Below are 17,494 nucleotides of genomic sequence, written 5' to 3' on the forward strand. Positions count from 1 at the left end.
TTTGCAATAAAAAGGAACCCATGAAAAGAGCATATCTCTTCATAATGAGAAAAAAAGGCACACAATATTCTTTCTGGCTTACAAAATGTCATAATATTGCTTTTGGTCCCATTATGATGGGCATCTATAATTGCACTTATTTTTTTATACTTGCTACAAGGGTTTAATGTGGTCTCTGAAGAGCTCCCTGCAACCCTGGGGTCTGTGGATTGAAAAATCATTCAGATTGATTAAAGCTATAAGGAGAATGATGATGAGGGTCAGGTCATGTGAATATCAGGAAAGTAAAATATTACCATTTAAACTACAAATGGAACTTTTTTTTCCCCATAAGTGATCAGATTTACAATAGAAGCCTGGGTTGTTCATCGTAAGATTAATAACAACTGCCATTAACTCAGGTATTTATTCAAAAGAAAATAATCCTATGAGCCCAGTAAGTGAAAAAGACCATTATATACCATTTCTAACTTCTCAAAGTATATCTTTGAGAGATTTACTTCTAGGACTTCAAACAAAATTGGTCATGAGGAAGCTGGAGGGTTTAGTTATACATTCCATTAAAGAACATGGCAGCTGTAAGGTCCAGAGTACAGCACCATCCTCCACAATTGCTGGTTACCTTTGCATCACTGTGACGAAAACACCCAGCAGAAACAACTTCAGCATTGAAGCTTCCTTTTTGCTCATGGTTTCAGGAAATTCAGTCTGCAGTTGCTTTGCTCCATGTCCTATTGCCATGACCAAGGCAACTTAATGAAAGAAGCATCTGATTAGGGGCTCCAGTTCCAGAGTAGTAGAACCCATGTCCATCATGGCAGGGAACATAGTGGCAGACATAACAGATGCTGAAGCAGTGGCTGAGAGCTTACACCCCTATCCACAAACAGGAAGGAGAGAGAGGGGGGGGGAGGAAATGATGTGGACTTTTGAAACCTCAAAACCCACCCTGCCCCTAGTGACACCTCTTCCAACAAGGCCACACCTCCTAATCCTTCCTAAACAGTTCCACTGACTGGAAACCAAGGGGGCTGTTCTCATTCAAACCACCATACTCCACATGTCAGGGCAGAACACTGTGGTGGATGGAACACAGTGCATCCTTTACTCTCTGGTGGATAGGAAGCAGAACAAGATCATATAGGAAGAGGCCAAAAGCAAGATACAGTCCCACTGACCTACTTTATCCTACAAATAGGCCCCACCTCCTACTTTTCACCACCCCACAATAATGTTATCATGGTACAAATGAATCAAGTAATTAATTCATTAACTGAGGCCAGAGCTATCAGAGGCACAGACACACCCAGAGGTATGCTCATGTTTATGATGCCAGCAATGGTCATCACAGCCCAGTCACTTCATGTCCAGGTATCCTAGGAAAGTATATTTCAGCCTTATTCCACTTTCTGTTCCCATTTAAGGGTCTTGGCTAAAAAGACAGACAGATACTCAGAGAGAGAGAGAGAGAGAGAGAGAGAGAGAGAGAGAGAGAGAGAGAGAGATTTATGTAACCTGCTAGGTTGCCATTGAAGTTGCTGTGTAGTTGAGAAAGATGGCAGGCAGATCCCCCTGCCTCTATCTCCTGAGTGCTGAGATTACAGATGTGCATCTCTACACCTGGTAAATGTGTGATGGAATACAATGCCTTGTGCTTGCTAGGTAAGCACTCTGCCAATTGAGCCACATCCCCCAGTCCCATCCACTTGATGCCCTGCTCTGAAATGTTACATGGTTAAAATTCTTACATCCAAAGAAATCCCAAGGATTAAAAGAGCTCTTGGTAATGGAATACATGTGATACGAAAACTGGGGGAGGGAGCTATGAAGGGAGAAGGAGTGGACCAGAAGAGGGTGAGTACAGAGAGCATGCAGGAGGGGACCCCATTACAACAAAGCATGATGACATACATGGATGAAAAATTACACAGTATGCTACTTTTCTAGAAAATCAATTAAAAGTAAAATGTAAACATCTCTAATTTTGCCTCAAAATATGCCAGCATAGTTTTATGTTCTACCCATTTTTTTTTCCTCTCAAATTTGTTCCTACATGGCAGGGTAAAGAATATTGACTATGCTTCCAGAGTACCCATGTTCAACTCCTAGCACCCATGTAGTAGCTAACAACTGTCTGTAAGTCCAGTTCCAGTTCTAGTTTCAGGAAATCCAGTGCCTTCTTCCTACCTCTATAGGCACCAGACATGTCAGTAGTATACAGCAGACATGCTGGCAAAACACTCATACACATAAATAAAAATTTTAAAACTTTAAATTAATCACATGAGCAAAGGGTGGTAAGAATATCTTTCTTCATTTTTTTTAAAGCTAATTCATAAGCCGGGTGGTAGTGGTGCATGCCTTTAATCCCAGCACTTGGGAGGCAGAGCCAGGGGGATCTCATTTTTAAAGGTTTATTTTTATTTTATGTGTATGGGTACATGCCTGAAATGTACATATGCATGTATGTATACTATATGCATGCCTAGTGCCTACAAAGCCAAAAAGAGAGTATCAGATCCCCTGGAACTGGATTTGCATACAATCATAAGCTGTCTGATATGAGTGCTGGGAACTGAACCCAGTTTCTCTGCAAGAGCAGCAAGTGTTCTTAACCACTAAGCCATCTCTCCAGCCCTTCTTTCTTCTTTTTATGTGGGGATGTTGAAGATGAACAAGGTAAATGGGGAAAAAATTTACCACTAAGAATGAACCAGAGCTCAAATTTAGCCCTCTAGCATCCCATCCTTGCAGGCCAACCTTTAGCTTTTCTATAACAGCACCAACTAGGTCATCAACACCTGCCACTACACCTCTATTACCTGCGTTCACAACACTGTTTAGTTGTAGATTGACTTTATTGGTTGTTTAATATATCTGACCCTAAAACAAATGCATGGTAGGGACTGTTGGCATTTTTCTAAGATTGGACCTTGCATACACAAATGCCATGTTGTGATTTCCTCCTTAGCATAGTGACTTCATGTGTCAGTATTCCACTCATCTCTCCTGACCACAACTTCCTGTGCGTTTTCAGACCATTGTCACCTGCTTCTGGAAATGACTCTCTCCTTGGACTTTCCTTGGCTCCGGTGGAAATGGCAAACCCAAAATGGCTTCCCCGAGTCCCCTTCAGAAAGCACACCACTGCTTTCTCCAGAACTGGGCCAGCAGAGCTACAATCCAACAGAGCAGCGAGTGGTGTACCCCAACAATGGCATGTGTCATCAGGACTGGAAGAAGGTCTCCAGGAGGTACCCAGGCAATAGTATCCGCACAACCAAGTACACACTGCTCACCTTCCTGCCCCAGAATCTCTTTGAGCAGTTTCATAGGTATGTTGCTAGGTCCCCCAACTATCCACACCTCAGCCTAGTGTTTGCCACTAAGCCAAACTCAGAGAAGGTGGTCTCTAAGCAGCACTCTTTAATATCCAAATGCATATATGAAACAGGCTTCTCTCACTAATCGAGTGATGACTTACCATGTCATGTGTTGGGTGGTAGGCATGCATAGGAAAAAAGAAATACTGGACTCATTGGACCATCTAGTGAATGAGACACGTGCTAATTATTAAATTACTTCAAAGCTGTAACTAGGAAGAATACTTTCAAGGGGAGGTATATGGTGCTGTCCAGTGAGAATTTGACCTACTGTCAACAAGACTTCCTTGAGGAAGTAGCAATTCAGATATAACTGGGTGGGAAGAAAGATGCCTGGGTAGATAACTCACAGGGGTATTGGAGGCTAAAGTGTTCACTGAGCCAAGTGTGAAGACCAGAGTAGAGTTCAGGTTCCCAGCACCACTCTAAGTTGCTAGGCAAGTGTGAGGCTGCCTGCCTGTAGTCCCAGTTCTTGGGAGAGGGAGACTGGGGAGCCCCAGAGCAAAACTGGCTTTAGATTAGTGAAATCAGTGAGCTCTGGTTTCAAGTAAGAGACCCTGCCTCATTATGTAAAGTGGAGAGTGATTGAATAAGACTTCAAATGGCAACATCTGGCATGCACACATGTATATGCACCTGCACAAACATGTGTACCCACATACATGTTGAACACATTACATATAACACACACACACACATAGTTTTTTAAAAGAAAGGAATGAAAACAAAGAAGTAGGGGAAGGAAACCAGGAGAATGTTTCTGCTTACATAGTTTCATGTGCAAAGGCACTGTGGCAGGAAAAAAAAATGAGATTCACTTAAAAACTTTGAAAGTAGAATCCATTCTTTTCAAACAATGTACAAAAATTGTTATTAATTATAAATCAAATATATACTTAAAATAATCACAAAATCTATTGAATTTTGTAACTAATATTTATCAGCTGTTATGCTTCAGAACCCTTTAGTATACACAAAACCAATTTTTATGCCACATAAAATGTTTAAGAGCCCTTTAAAATAGACAGTATGTGCTATCTTTGCACAAGAAAAAACAAACTTAGGCAGGTCAGTGAATTAGTAAACAGCAGAGACAAGGCTGGTGAGATGGTTCTGAAGGTAAAGATGGTTGCCACCAAAACTAATAACCAGAGTTCAATCCCTAGGACCCATGTGTTGAAAGAAGAGAATTCACTCCTGCAAATTGTCCTCTAGCTTCCATATTCACACCATGGCAAATGGCACAGGTACACTTGTGCACACACAGAGAGAGAAAATAAATAAATGTAATTTTAAAAATTGATTTTACAAAATCTATAGCATTTGCCTTCAAATCCTTTACTGCATTGTTTAACTTGGCACTGAAAGAGGTGATTGGTTTGGCTAAAGCCAATAACTAAGAAGCGATTGGAAGAGTACATTTTTCTCCTCCAGGGTCTTCACTCATACCTTGCTTATCCCTCCAGGTGGGCCAACCTCTATTTCCTGTTCCTGGTGATTCTGAACTGGATGCCCTCCATGGAAGTCTTCCACAGGGAAATCACCATGTTACCATTGGCCGTTGTCCTGTTTGTCATCATGGTCAAAGATGGCGTAGAAGACTTCAAAAGATACCGCTTTGATAGAGAAATGAACAGCGCCAGCATTCAAATATATGAAAGGTAGGGGGACTCTACTGCTGGTCTCTCGTGCAAACAGGTTAAATAAACTCATTAGCATATTTAAGGGACTGATCTTTGCTTGCAATACGGCTTTTAACTTGTGTGTGTGTGTGTGTGTGTGTGTGTGTGTGTGTGTGTGTGTGAGAGAGAGAGAGAGAGAGAGAGAGAGAGAGAGAGAGGAGAGAGACTACACACATATGGAGGCAAAGGACAACTTGCAGAAATTGGTTCTCCCTTCCACTATGTGGAGTCTGGATACTGAACTTAAGTCATAAGACTTGATGGCAGGTACCCTTAGCCACTGAGCTAACCTCATATTTTCTTTTTTTTTTTTTTTAAAAAAAAAGACATTTTAATCTTTTTTAAACTACTGCTTTTATCTTTTAATATTATAATATAATTTCATCATTCCCCCCTTCTTTTATCTCCCTCCAAACCCCTTCATATACCTCCCCTTGCTCTTTTTAAAATTCACTGCTATTATTCTCATTAATTATTGTTACATGTGTATGTGTATGTACATATTCTGAAATATAATCTGCTCAGTCTGCATAATATTACTTAATGTATGTTTTCAGGTATTAGAGAGCCAGTTGGTGTGATATTTCCAGGGGAAGATCATTTTTTCCTACTCTTAGCATTCCTTAGTTGCCTGTAGTTCTTTGTCTAGAGTTGAGGTCTCATGGAATTTCTCCAGTGCATGGTAACATATCTGTTGTTCTTATTCAGCTCAAGTTTGGGCAATCATATTGATGAGATTTCCTGGGTTTAGCTCCTGACATTCCAAGGAGACACAAATCTCACAGAAAACTCCCTGATCCTCTGGTTATTACAATATTCCCACTCCGTTTTCTCCAAAGTTCTTTGAGCCTTAGGTGATGGAGTGTTTTGTAGATATATCAGTAGGGACTAGACGTTTTGATTGGTGATGGTTTTCTTTAATGTTCTCCAACTGTTGAAAAGAGACGTTTCCTTGATGAGGGATAAGGACTACACTTAGATATGGATATAAAGACAAATATTTATAGTGTAGTTAGCGATTATGCTGGACTAGTAAAGTGGCAGCTGTAGGTTCTCTTCCAAGATCCATGATGTCACTAGCCCTGGGTAGTTGGCTACATTTCTGGTAATGGGCATGATTTCCTTCTTGTTGAGCTGGACTTAATCCAATGATGGAGCTGTTAGTTACTATCAAGATATGCATGCCACTATTACATGGTAAGTTATTTGTGCCGTACTGGTCATTGTTGTGGTTCGTAGGTATTAGAGTTAGGTAGGACTGTTAGTTGCTTCCCTCCCTTAGAAGCTAGAATGGCACTTTCTGGTATCATGAAAGCTAGTCCTTAGGGAGCTGTCTTGCAAGTCAATTCCAGCTCAAGGATCCCTGGGCCCTGTGTCTAAAGCGCATGATGTCTTCACCAATAGGGATTCACCATCTAGCAGTAGCCTGCGATGTTTTGGGAATCTCTGACCAACAACTCAAAAGAGGGTTCCTAATGCCTCACGCTGGGGGTTTAGTTAGATGAATCTTCTTTAGCTCTGGAGGGAGCATAGTCCGCTCAGATAAGGAAAGTTCATTTAAACTACATATGTATATTTACACCCAGACTTCTGTATGTGGTAGCAGTTTCCTTAGGTAGATAGTGAAAAGTTTGATTCCTTAGGACTTTTTCAGACATTGAGTTTTCTTAACTTGGTGATTCTCAGCTGGAGGTGATTCTGACTCCCATCTCCTCCCTCCCCCACCACCCTGTGAGCACATGGTGATAGGTGGGGACAGTTGGTAGTACTGGCATCTAGAGGATGGAAGCTGGGGATGCCACTACATATCTTAAATACACAAGACAGAACACACACACACACACACACACACACACACACACACACACACACAATCTAGTCAAAAATAGGGACTGAAGTTAAGAAACCTTGATATAGCTCATAGAAGCCCTCATATTCTTAGCCTCATAGACATTGTATTATTAAGATTTGACGAGGAGTCCAAAAATTTGACACCGAGATGATTAGAGCATCACAGGAAACTAATTTCCTAAGAAGCTCTTTTGATGGTGTCAGGTGACGTCACACAAATAAAGGCATGTATGCTGCTGTTACAGCTGCAGAGTACCCCAGCTAAAAATCCGCTGTGGTTCTTAACCTGGTAGGCTTTAGGACCCAACATCAGTGCACCTGTGTAGGACAGGATGGCACCTGTAGATGCTGCCTACATTCCACAGGTGGAGTCTCAGCCAGGCAGCAGGAAGTGCCTCCTGGACACACACCCATTCCCTGCACGTTCCTTCCTGATCAGAGTTCTCCCATGCAAACTACAGACTGGCTTGTTTCTCTCCTCTCTCTCTCTCTCTCTCTCTCTCTCTCTCTCTCTCTCTCTCAACAAAACAAAACATTTTTTTAATTGTTAGTTTGGAAAGAAGTTTTCACCACAGAAGGTGAGTGAAAGATGCAGATTAAATTATGAGAAAAGAAGAGGTAGACTTGAGCAGAAATGAGGAAGGAAGGGAGGAAGAGGCGGAAAAAGAAAGAAGACAAGAAGAGGGTCGTGGTCTCCAACCTGCCTTTCGAAGGATGGCCCTACAAAGAAAACCCCAACCGCCATTACTGTGGGAACCACGTCAAGACCAGCAAGTACACAGTGTTGTCCTTTATACCCAAGAACCTTTTTGAGCAGCTGCACCGATTTGCCAATCTCTACTTTGTGGGCATTGCCATTCTGAACTTCATCCCCGTGGTCAATGCATTCCAGCCAGAGGTGAGCATGGTTCCGGTCTGTGTCATCCTGACTGTCACTGCCATCAAGGATGCTTGGGAAGACTTCCGGAGATACAAATGTGATAAAGTCATCAATAACCGAGAGGCCCTGGTTTATAGCAGGTAAAACTAAGAGCTGTGGGGAAGTCTCACTGGTGCAGCCTAACATCCTCTAACTGCTGCGTCTGCTGGCAGAAGGGTTGGTGACAAGGGCTCCCAGGACTTTACCTCAGTCAAGTGTTTAGTGCCCAGAGTGAGGCATTGTTATAGCAGGAACCACAAGCTAAAGAGGACTAAGGAAGGCTTTTCAAATTAGGAAGTCGTCATTTTACAGTATTTTCTTTGAGGATAGGTCTATAAATTGCCTTCCCTGATTAGTCCTGTTTGACTCTGGGAGGAGAAATGCACCTGTGTTTCAGGGGAGTGATGGAGCTTTGCCTCAGAAGGAGATCCCGAGGACATAGCCAGGGTTAAGCACTGTCTCCAGTCCTAAATGTGTGATGGCCTTAGGCAAGCAGTGCCAATGTTCATGGTGGCCTGTGCCTGCCATAATTCAGAAAACAAGAGCAATTCTTGATGTGTTCATGGGATCGAGACAAAATAATCCTAGGAAATGCTTGGCGTTGATGTCAGACGTGTAAATATGAGCTGCAATCACTTTTAAAAAGCAAAACTCCTATTTGCTGGGCTATTCACTGCCCCAGGCTCATTTCTGATATTCCCACAAAACAAGGCCTGCCTGCGTTGATCTGGTCTGACCACACTGTTTAATATCATCTTATTATACAGATAGTTTGCAAAGTTCCCTTGGCCAGATGGCCAAACTGGGCTCATGGGGACATGCTTTTATTTGGTAGGGGGAAAAGGACAGAATTAAAGCTAGGGGAGTTCATGAAAAAGAGTAGCAGGATGCTTGTTGGGTGAGCTAGCAGTTAGCCCTGTGTGTTTGAATTGCTTAGAGATATAAGGCTTAGTTTCTTATTAAACAGGGAAAATCTTTCATTTTCTCAGTCTCTCTCAATCACACAGTCTCTCTCCCTCTCTTTCCCTCTCTCTCCCTCTTTTTCCCTCTCTCCCTCTCTTGCTCCCTCTATGCCCCTTTCCTCCCTCCCTCCTTCCCTTCCTCCCTCACTGGGTCACGCACTCCCTCTCTCCCTCCTTTCCATCCCCCCCCTCTTCCTCAGATCCCCCTGAGGTTGTCTTATTCCCTCTAAGTTGATCAACTTCATCTTTAGAGGTTTCTCTGTTGCCCTGGTCACTGGCAGAAATAAAGGGAATTACTTTGAAAGCTTAGCTACTGGAACTGGATTATGAAAGGGTTTAGGAGCCAGGTTCCAATAGGGAAGTTCTCCACCACCAGGGGAAGCCTCCAGAGAGACTTTGACATACAAAGAATGCCATGGTCCCCACTCAGGAACACTGAATTTTGGCTATCTTTGCTAGCAGGGCCACAATTACATGTCTAGAAAAAGTAATCTGAGAGTTTTTTGGTTTTTTGTTTTTCCTTTCCCAGCTAGATCTAATTGTCATGAATGTTGTGAGCACAGAGGTCAGCTATAGCTGAGATGGGGACAGACCATGGAAACGAGAGGGAGGAATAGCTGCCTGAGCGGAAAGTCTTTCCTTGCAGGGAAAGCACTCATTTTCCTTTTCGCTGGCCCCAACCCACCCACCTTGCCTTCTGTTACTGCCTTTCTTTGTTGTTCTCGGCACAAAGGCGAGCAGGAAGCTGGTCCCCTGCAGAGGAATGGGAGTCCTGTTCTTCCTGCTCTGCCAGAATATCCCAGAATAATGAACCTCTTCTTGGCACTAATCCCCATGTTGATCAGAACATAGGCTCACCTGTGCGGAAAGCCAGACTGACCTATTGTTCTGTTCTCAAAATAACTTGGGGAAAACAAGATAGTAACTATCTAGAATAAGTAATAGTATGATTATCTATTCAATATATCTAATAGATAAGGTTTGCTTGCACATGCCTGAAATCTCAGCCCCAGGAAGGCTGAGAGGCAGGAGAATCAGGAGTTCAAAGCCACCTTGCCTACATATACATATACATATACATATACATAGTTCAAAGCTAATTTGAGCTACATGAGAATGTGTTTCAAAATTTAAAAAAAAAAAAAAAGAATTTAGAAAAGGTGTTGTTAGCCTGACCACTCACTGGCAGGAAGAACAAAAAAAAAAGGGTTTCAGTGTTTCTGAAGGGGTATTCAATGGAATAACTAAGAAGGACATATTCTTAAGATATTCTGCCCCAAAATAGCTGCTGGTCCTCATGACCCATGGCTCTTGGTTGACAAAGCAAAGGTACCCTGTAAAGAAACCCGTACACTTTGAATTAATCAATTAAACTTCATGTTGCTCAAAAATGCTTTTAGTACCTAAGTGTGGAAAAGTTTACTCTTTTCAATGACAGCAAGATAATTGACTATGGGGACCAGACAGGCAATTAGTGTTGGCATACATGCGCTGGGGATGGTGGAACCTCCAGGGGGTCAAGCCCAGAAGGGTTCACCTCCCAGCAGAGCTGGCTGCTCAGCTAACAACATGCTTTGTTCTAAGTGGAAATGCAGCCCCAATGCTGGGTAGGCTGGGTTACCTGACTTCCTTAGGGGAACTAATATTGCTACATCTTTATTATGTCAAATTCAGTTCTCCTTTTACAATTTCATGCACACGTAGATATTTGTATTACTTTGATCATATATATAAAATGACATATATAGATATTATTTTGATCATTTCCCATCATCCTTTCCTACCCCCCTCCTCTTCCTCTTGAATGCCTTCTTCCCAAAGACCCCACTCCTAGTCTCATGTCTTTTTTCATTCTTGTGAGGGGGACATCCCACTCATTTAAGTGGAATTGCATACACGAACACAGGTTGGGGGCTTATTGACTTGAATAAGAATCACATACCAGAGGCTACAGTCCTGGTTATCTGATCCCCCTTCCTCCAGCAGTCTTTAACTGCCCTTTGCTCCTCTTCCAGGGTTGCTAATGACATAATCGATGCAAATTCTTCAGATTCTGTTTGTTTGACCTGAAGTTCTGCTCTGCCTGGGAGTGTCTAATTTTCATACTTGACCTTAGAATGTCCAAGGAATCAGAAGTCTTTGCAAAAAGAATAATTGTGTTCTTCTGAGGTCAGCCCCTCAATAAAGGGCTGTCTTTGGATAGAAGGGACTGTGAGCTTGAGGGGAAAGCAGGTTTGGGAGTCAGCTGCCTGTCCTCTAGGCAGATCTTGAGCTATCAATAAATAGGCTGGGAGAGTCACTTCAAATCCTGCATTCCCATTTCTGTTTTCATAAGGCTAATGGGTCCTAGGAGATGTACTGTTGGGAGAATGAAAGAAACAAACAGAACTTACAGCCAAATAATTCAGAGTATAGCTCCATGCTGTTGTTCTTGGGTATAATGGCATGCGCTAACATAATGTCTAGTGCTGTGTTGGCTCAGCTGTTTTCTCGTGCCAGTGGCAGAAACCTCAGTCACAGACATTTACACAATAAGGAATTATGATGGCTTAAGCTATCACAGGTGACTTGCAGTAAGCCAGGACCTAGTACTCCAAGCCGCTTCTAGACCCAGACTTAGCATTTAGTATCTGTCTATGCCATCTAGCCCTCAGACAGTTGTGACCCATGGCAATGAGAGAGCCGCAGCAGGACCAGCCCTCAGAGCTACTTCTAACAACCCACAAAGGGACCAAGAAAGGTGTTTCTGGTGGCCTTCATAGAAGGTCAAGAGAGGTAACATACTCCTAACCCCCTCACATCTCAGTGACCCCCATTAGAGCTCATGCCCACCCCAACCCAATCCCTGGCAGCAGGAAATAGGATTATGATAATAAGTTATGCCTGAGGTAAGAGCCCTATCCAAAGAGCCCAGCCATATTTTCCAGGAAGAAAAAAAATAACCCCAAAAGTAACTTCCAAGAAAGAGGGAAACTGACTCTGCAGAGGCCGCTCCCATGCCCTCAGCACTGCCGCTAAATCCATTTCTTGGTCAGTTGTTTCCACACTAAAGAAAGCCCACTTGGGACATTGTATTTGTATTCAGAAATCATGCAGTACAGAAGGAGGAATGTGAGCCGAGGGAACTGGGCTGGGATTTGTCCCCCAATTGAAATGGAACAAAGTCCACCCTGAGTTACAACAGCCAGTCACCAGTTTTATCCACCTGTTTAGCTAAGATGCCTGCACTACATGCCCCTGAAGTTTCTCTTACTCTGAAGTACACAGGTTCTGGGGGGGGGGGGGGGGACATGGCAGGAGAACCAGAAATGCCACTTGCGTGTTAATGATTATCTGAACTAATGGATACTAAGGGGCCTATCTCATTGCCAGAGACCAGTGACACAGGATAAGGTATCAGACAAAGAACTCGAGAGTTTGAGAAAGTGACGCTGTTTTCTGAGGGACACGGAGAAGCCTGTGTCCAACTCTTCCCTCTGATTCAGGCGTCTGTGAAACTGGCGCCTCTTCTCTTCCTTTCTCTTTTTTGCAATTAGGCACAAAGGCCCGTAGAATTCTGCTCGCTACCTAATCCCATGCATCATCCAGTCTAGACTCGTTTCTACTGTGAGGAAATGGCTTTTGTGAACAGCAGAAGCCTTGTTAACAGAATTACAATCCTGTTAGAGCATTTTCTTTTAATATAGCAACGGTGCTTATGGTCGAGAGGTGACCCATTAATCAGATTTATGGAATGACTTGGAGGGGAGATTAGCTTCAGAATTGTATTAGCTTAGCTTCTCCCAGGGCTCTGTTTAATGAATCCAGAAACCATACCCAGCAAGAGACTTGTATTTTTCCAGCTAGCTTAGGGAAATTGTATTTGTATTCAGAAATCAGGCAGTACAGAAAGAGGAATGTGAGCCAAGGGAATTGGATTGGGATTTGTCTCCCAATTGAAATGTTCTCTCTCTCTCTCTCTCTCTCTCTCTCTCTCTCTCTCTCTCTCTCTCTCTCTCTCTCGTCCCCGCCCCCGTGTGTGTAGTGTAATATATGTCCGTGTGTGCACATGCATACGTATGTCTATGGAGGCCAGAGGTTGACAGCAAGTGTCTTCCTCTGTTGCTCTTCACTCCATATTTTTGAGACGGGTTCTCTCATTGAACCCTTACTGCCTTAACAGGCTATCCATCAAACTCTGGGAATATGCCTGTGCCTGTCCAACCCATGCAAGGGTTTCAGACAGGAACAACCACACTTGCCTTTTTAGAGTGGTGCTGGTGATCTAACCTCAGTACTAGTGCCCAAATGGCACACATTTCCAAACAAAGTCACTTCTTCAGCTCCTGTTCAGCAAATATTAATTGGTGCATAGATACCATCATGGCAGCGTGTCCTCAGGGGCCTTTCAGTCCAGGGTACATGAGATGCTTACAAACAATTATAACACCCCATGTACTTTGGTGCCCTGTATACAAGGGGGCAGGAAATATGGTACTATAGAAAGGTAGGGACTCATCTACCAGCATGAAATGTCAAGGCCAATGGAGGCCTTCCTCAAAGAGGTGACCTTTCAGGGGGCAGGCTGAGAAAGGCTTGGTCAGGCTAAGGGCATACCATTCAGTTCATAGTCTGGTCATATGTCAATTGAAGGATACACATGTTGGTTTTCAAAAAGACCAGAAAGTACCATAAAATGCCTGAAAATTGGGAGGAAATGAGAGAACACTTAACTGGTTTCCTTTACTCTGTGTTTGCATGCATGTGTAGTACATGTACATGTTAGAATGAACACATGCCCATGCAGGTTTGTATTTGTATATGTATATACTTGCTTTCCACGGGTCAATGTTGGGTGTCTTCCTTGATTGTCCCCTGTGCCCCTCCCTGCTCCCCCTGTTTATTTTTTGAGACAGTCTCTCTCTCTCTCTCTCTCTCTCTCTCTCTCTCTCTCTCTCTCTCTCTCTCTCTCAACCTGGAGCTCACCAATTGGCTAGGCTGGCTGAGCAATGAATGCCAATGATCAGCTCTGCTACTGACTGGTTACCTGAACTCAGGTCCTCAGGCTCACATAGTAGGCATTTTACAGACTGACCTATCATTTTACAAATGGCCTATCATTCCGTTTGACTTTCTAGCAGGAGATGACGAGTCTTCCTTCTGGAAATCAGGTGGATGCTTTAATGTCAAGGCAACTCCACATGCTTCAAGAGAGAAGTCACTGGTGCTAGCAGCTTGGTTGAGCCTTCAGCCTGGCTTGGATGGTTGTCTGTCCTGCCTACATCCAAGTAGGACAGCCTAAGGATATGGATAAGCTGATAGTTTTGCTAATTATCTAATGATTTAAATAGAGTCATCTCAATAATAGTGCCAACTGCTATCATCTCCTTGAAATGATGACCATAATTCTGCCTAAGATCTCTTTCATGAGAAAGTGGGCAGAAGACATGCAAGAGGGTTTGGAAATAGCATTGCAATAGAAACAAACTGTAGAACACATGGCCACAGGATGGGAAGTAGAGGGGGAAACGGCCTCACAGTGACCTGAATGAATGCATCCATCAAATCTGTACTTGGTCAGAGCTGTCCATCTGGTCCTATGTAGTGACCGCATCCCTGAGCCTCTGTTCCAACTTCTGAGCATCCCCACACTGAGTATCAGGTTCAGGGAAGACCACTGTGTCCTCACCTAGCCCAGACCCTACAACACTTGGTCCAGAATAACTTGTAAGATGCTCTGAGCATGGGAGCATCAATTGTGTGCACTGCCTTCCTGGTGGTCCACATTTTGCCTTTATTTCTCCTAAATGGTGACTCTCTGAAAAAACCAAAAGGAGCGACAGGGATTAACAGGGCAGAATTCAGGCTTTTTCAGAGCTATCCTGACATCAAAATACTATCATAAACCTACTTTCACCCATAAACAACTACCTGGGGTTGCTTCTGGGACTAAGTAAGCTAGTACATTAGCATGTACTGCTAAATACTTTGTAATGTGTCTGGCATTCAGCATCACTTAGATAGTATTAGCTAAAATACCACTGAGGAGACTTCCAGAACCTTGACAGCCAGCAATCACTGTGAACTTGACTCAAGAAAATACAAAAGAAAGGCCAATGGCTGGAGTTTGAAAATATAAGAGAGAAGAGGGGGAAAAAACCTTATCTGTGGAACTTGACTTCAAGCTCCAACATACAGAAAAACAGGCCTCAGGTGAGAATTTGAACAATGCAGACAGTAGAGAAGCATTCCAGGTCATTTGAAGTATGACTAATGAAAATTACCACAGCCTGGAGATCACAGACCAACAGACCATGGTGTCCATGCCCCAGGTCTTTATTCTGCACTTGGCAAACCCAGTGTCCATCTTGCAAGTGTCTCCCATCCACACACCAGTCCTTCTGCCTTGTCTGTATTCACAGAAGGCTATAAACATAAACCACTTGGGCCAATTTAGCATGTCGTTTCAGGAGAGACCACAATAGGTCCCCCAAAGGCAGGCGAGTCACAAAACAAGAGTTCAGGTGTCCCTGAAGCTCTCCACCCTTGTCATCAGAGAAGATTTGTGTATCAGCAAGGGAGGATTTATAGCCTCTGCCTTGTCATTACTGAGCTCAGGACTCTAAAAGGTGACACTCACATTCTCATTAGCCTCAGTTAGGCTCTGTCACCTTCTGCTTCATCTGCCATGTACCTCATTCCCAAACAAAACATCCATTCCCTTCCCTGTTAAGCTATGCTGCCCCTCACTGCAACTCACAGGTCCTGTTAGACATGCCTGTGTGACCTTAAACTGAGTTAGGTAACCCCTCTGAGGCCCTGTTTTTCTCATCTAAAAAGAGGGGGTAATGGTAATAATAAAAGTTGTCTCCTAATTAGGCAGATAAATGGCCACATACGTCTGGTGCTGGGCTCTTTATGGGCATTCCATACATGCCAGCCAATAATATGAGATCATATTTTTATTAGAATTCTTCAGTGAGGGGTCTGTAATGACTAATTGTCAAAATGCCTTCCAAAAGCTTTCCACAGTATTCAAGATGAACCTATAACACATCATATTTAACAAGTACTCAGCTCACCCAATTCTAGGTACATAAATGTAGACTTTCCCATCTCTCAGCAAGGTTATCACATAGTGAACATAAGAGGTGCATGGAACAACAAAGCAATAGGGGCAAGAAATGCAAACAGCATGCCAACAAGTCATGCAGCACTGATGTTCTCTGCCTGGGGGTATAAAGAGAGAGGTAGGATTTGGATCTGCTGAGGTTAGAGAAAGTTCATGTCTATGTGCTATGTGCTCTCAGACACCCCGAGGCTGGTTATTCATAACCCAGTGGCCATAGCCTTGCAGGAAGGCTCCTGTGACTCCCTATCTGGTGAGGCATGGTATGCCTGTGACCAACACCTCTTAATGATAATCTATTCTAAGTTATTCTTTCTGAATGTGGCAGCTACAAAGTCAGTGAGGTTACAGATGGGTACCATCACCGAGCCTGGAGCTTTAACACCTAGTGTACACATGGGACCCCAGTGTGGCCAAGCTTCTGGAGCCTCTGGATAAGAAGAGGGTGCTGCTGACACAAATGTTAGGGATGCTCAGCTCCCACCTATTGATTTATGATTTGGGTCCTCTCATGCCAATCATCAGTGCTCCTGGATGGAGCTGGGCATCTCTAGTGTGATGAATGTCACTAAACTCCCCCAGCGTCTCCAGCCCAGACATGGCTCTACCACCCTTTGTTCCTGTTCCTCAGCTGCTCCTTTATAGAGTTTCCCCAACTCCTCTATGTCTAACAAACTCCTCCTGTGTGGTCTGTGCCAAATAAGCAAGTAAAGACAATCAAGAATTGTAAGGCAGGAAGAAAGCTGTACTGTCCATCCCCTGCCCTAGTTCTAGGCTGTCTTACTGGTACCCCTTCAGCCTCAGTGTAATTACTGGGACCAGGTCAAGAACTAAGACCGCACCAACCTTTCCAAGCCATATTCCCTCTCACCAGACATTTCTTCCAGCCACCAAACTCTGTACCTCATTTGTATCTGCTAATAAAATAGACAATGACTGTAGTATCTAGTCCTCTGTCTCTACAACAATGCTCCATTCTGCCCCAACCTAGAAATCACTACAATGAGAAGGCTGGCAGCCATAAATACCAGTGTGATAAACTCTGAACTACATCTCCCTAAAGTCCCTTGTCCCATTGGAATAATCTGAGGGTCAGGTTAAGAAGGGGCTGGCAAGATAGCTCATTCAGTGAAGTGCTTCTTATAAGCATGAGGACCCAAGTCAGATCCCCAGAAGCCCCATAAATACTTGGCATGGTGGCACTTTTATAATCCAAGAACTGGGGAGTCATAGACAGGGGGATCACAGAAGTTCACAGCACATAGAGCCTAGCCTGTGTGACAACTTGTAGGCCAATGGGAGAATCTTCCTCAAAAATATATGGTAAACAGTACTTAAGCAGTGACAACGAAGGTTGAACTCTGACCTACACACACATGCACAAATATATGCACCTGCAAGCACATGAACACATGTGTACACACACACACACACACACACACACACACACACACACACACACACACAGAAAAGTAATAGTCCAAGGCTATATAACAAGCAAATGTTAGAACCATCCTTAAAATGCAGCTCAAGTGACTCCAATGCTCCTAACTATGTTGCCATATACCTCTACCTCCACATTCAACTTC

General features: G+C 43.4%; 1 protein-coding gene across 1 annotated transcript in view; it reads left to right on the plus strand.

Moving 5' to 3' along the window:
* Positions 1 to 17,494, plus strand: part of Atp10b (ATPase phospholipid transporting 10B (putative)) — a 235,076-nt gene that overhangs the window by 124,816 nt on the left and 92,766 nt on the right. The window contains exons 4-5 of the mRNA XM_036198423.1: positions 3,038 to 3,335; positions 4,850 to 5,044. Coding sequence (XP_036054316.1) covers positions 3,061 to 3,335; positions 4,850 to 5,044 — 470 coding nt within the window. The 5' untranslated portion in view covers positions 3,038 to 3,060. The remainder of the gene's footprint in view (positions 1 to 3,037; positions 3,336 to 4,849; positions 5,045 to 17,494) is intronic.

The sequence above is a fragment of the Onychomys torridus genome, chromosome 8, assembly GCF_903995425.1.
Source record: "Onychomys torridus chromosome 8, mOncTor1.1, whole genome shotgun sequence".
NCBI classification, from domain to species: Eukaryota; Metazoa; Chordata; class Mammalia; order Rodentia; family Cricetidae; genus Onychomys; species Onychomys torridus.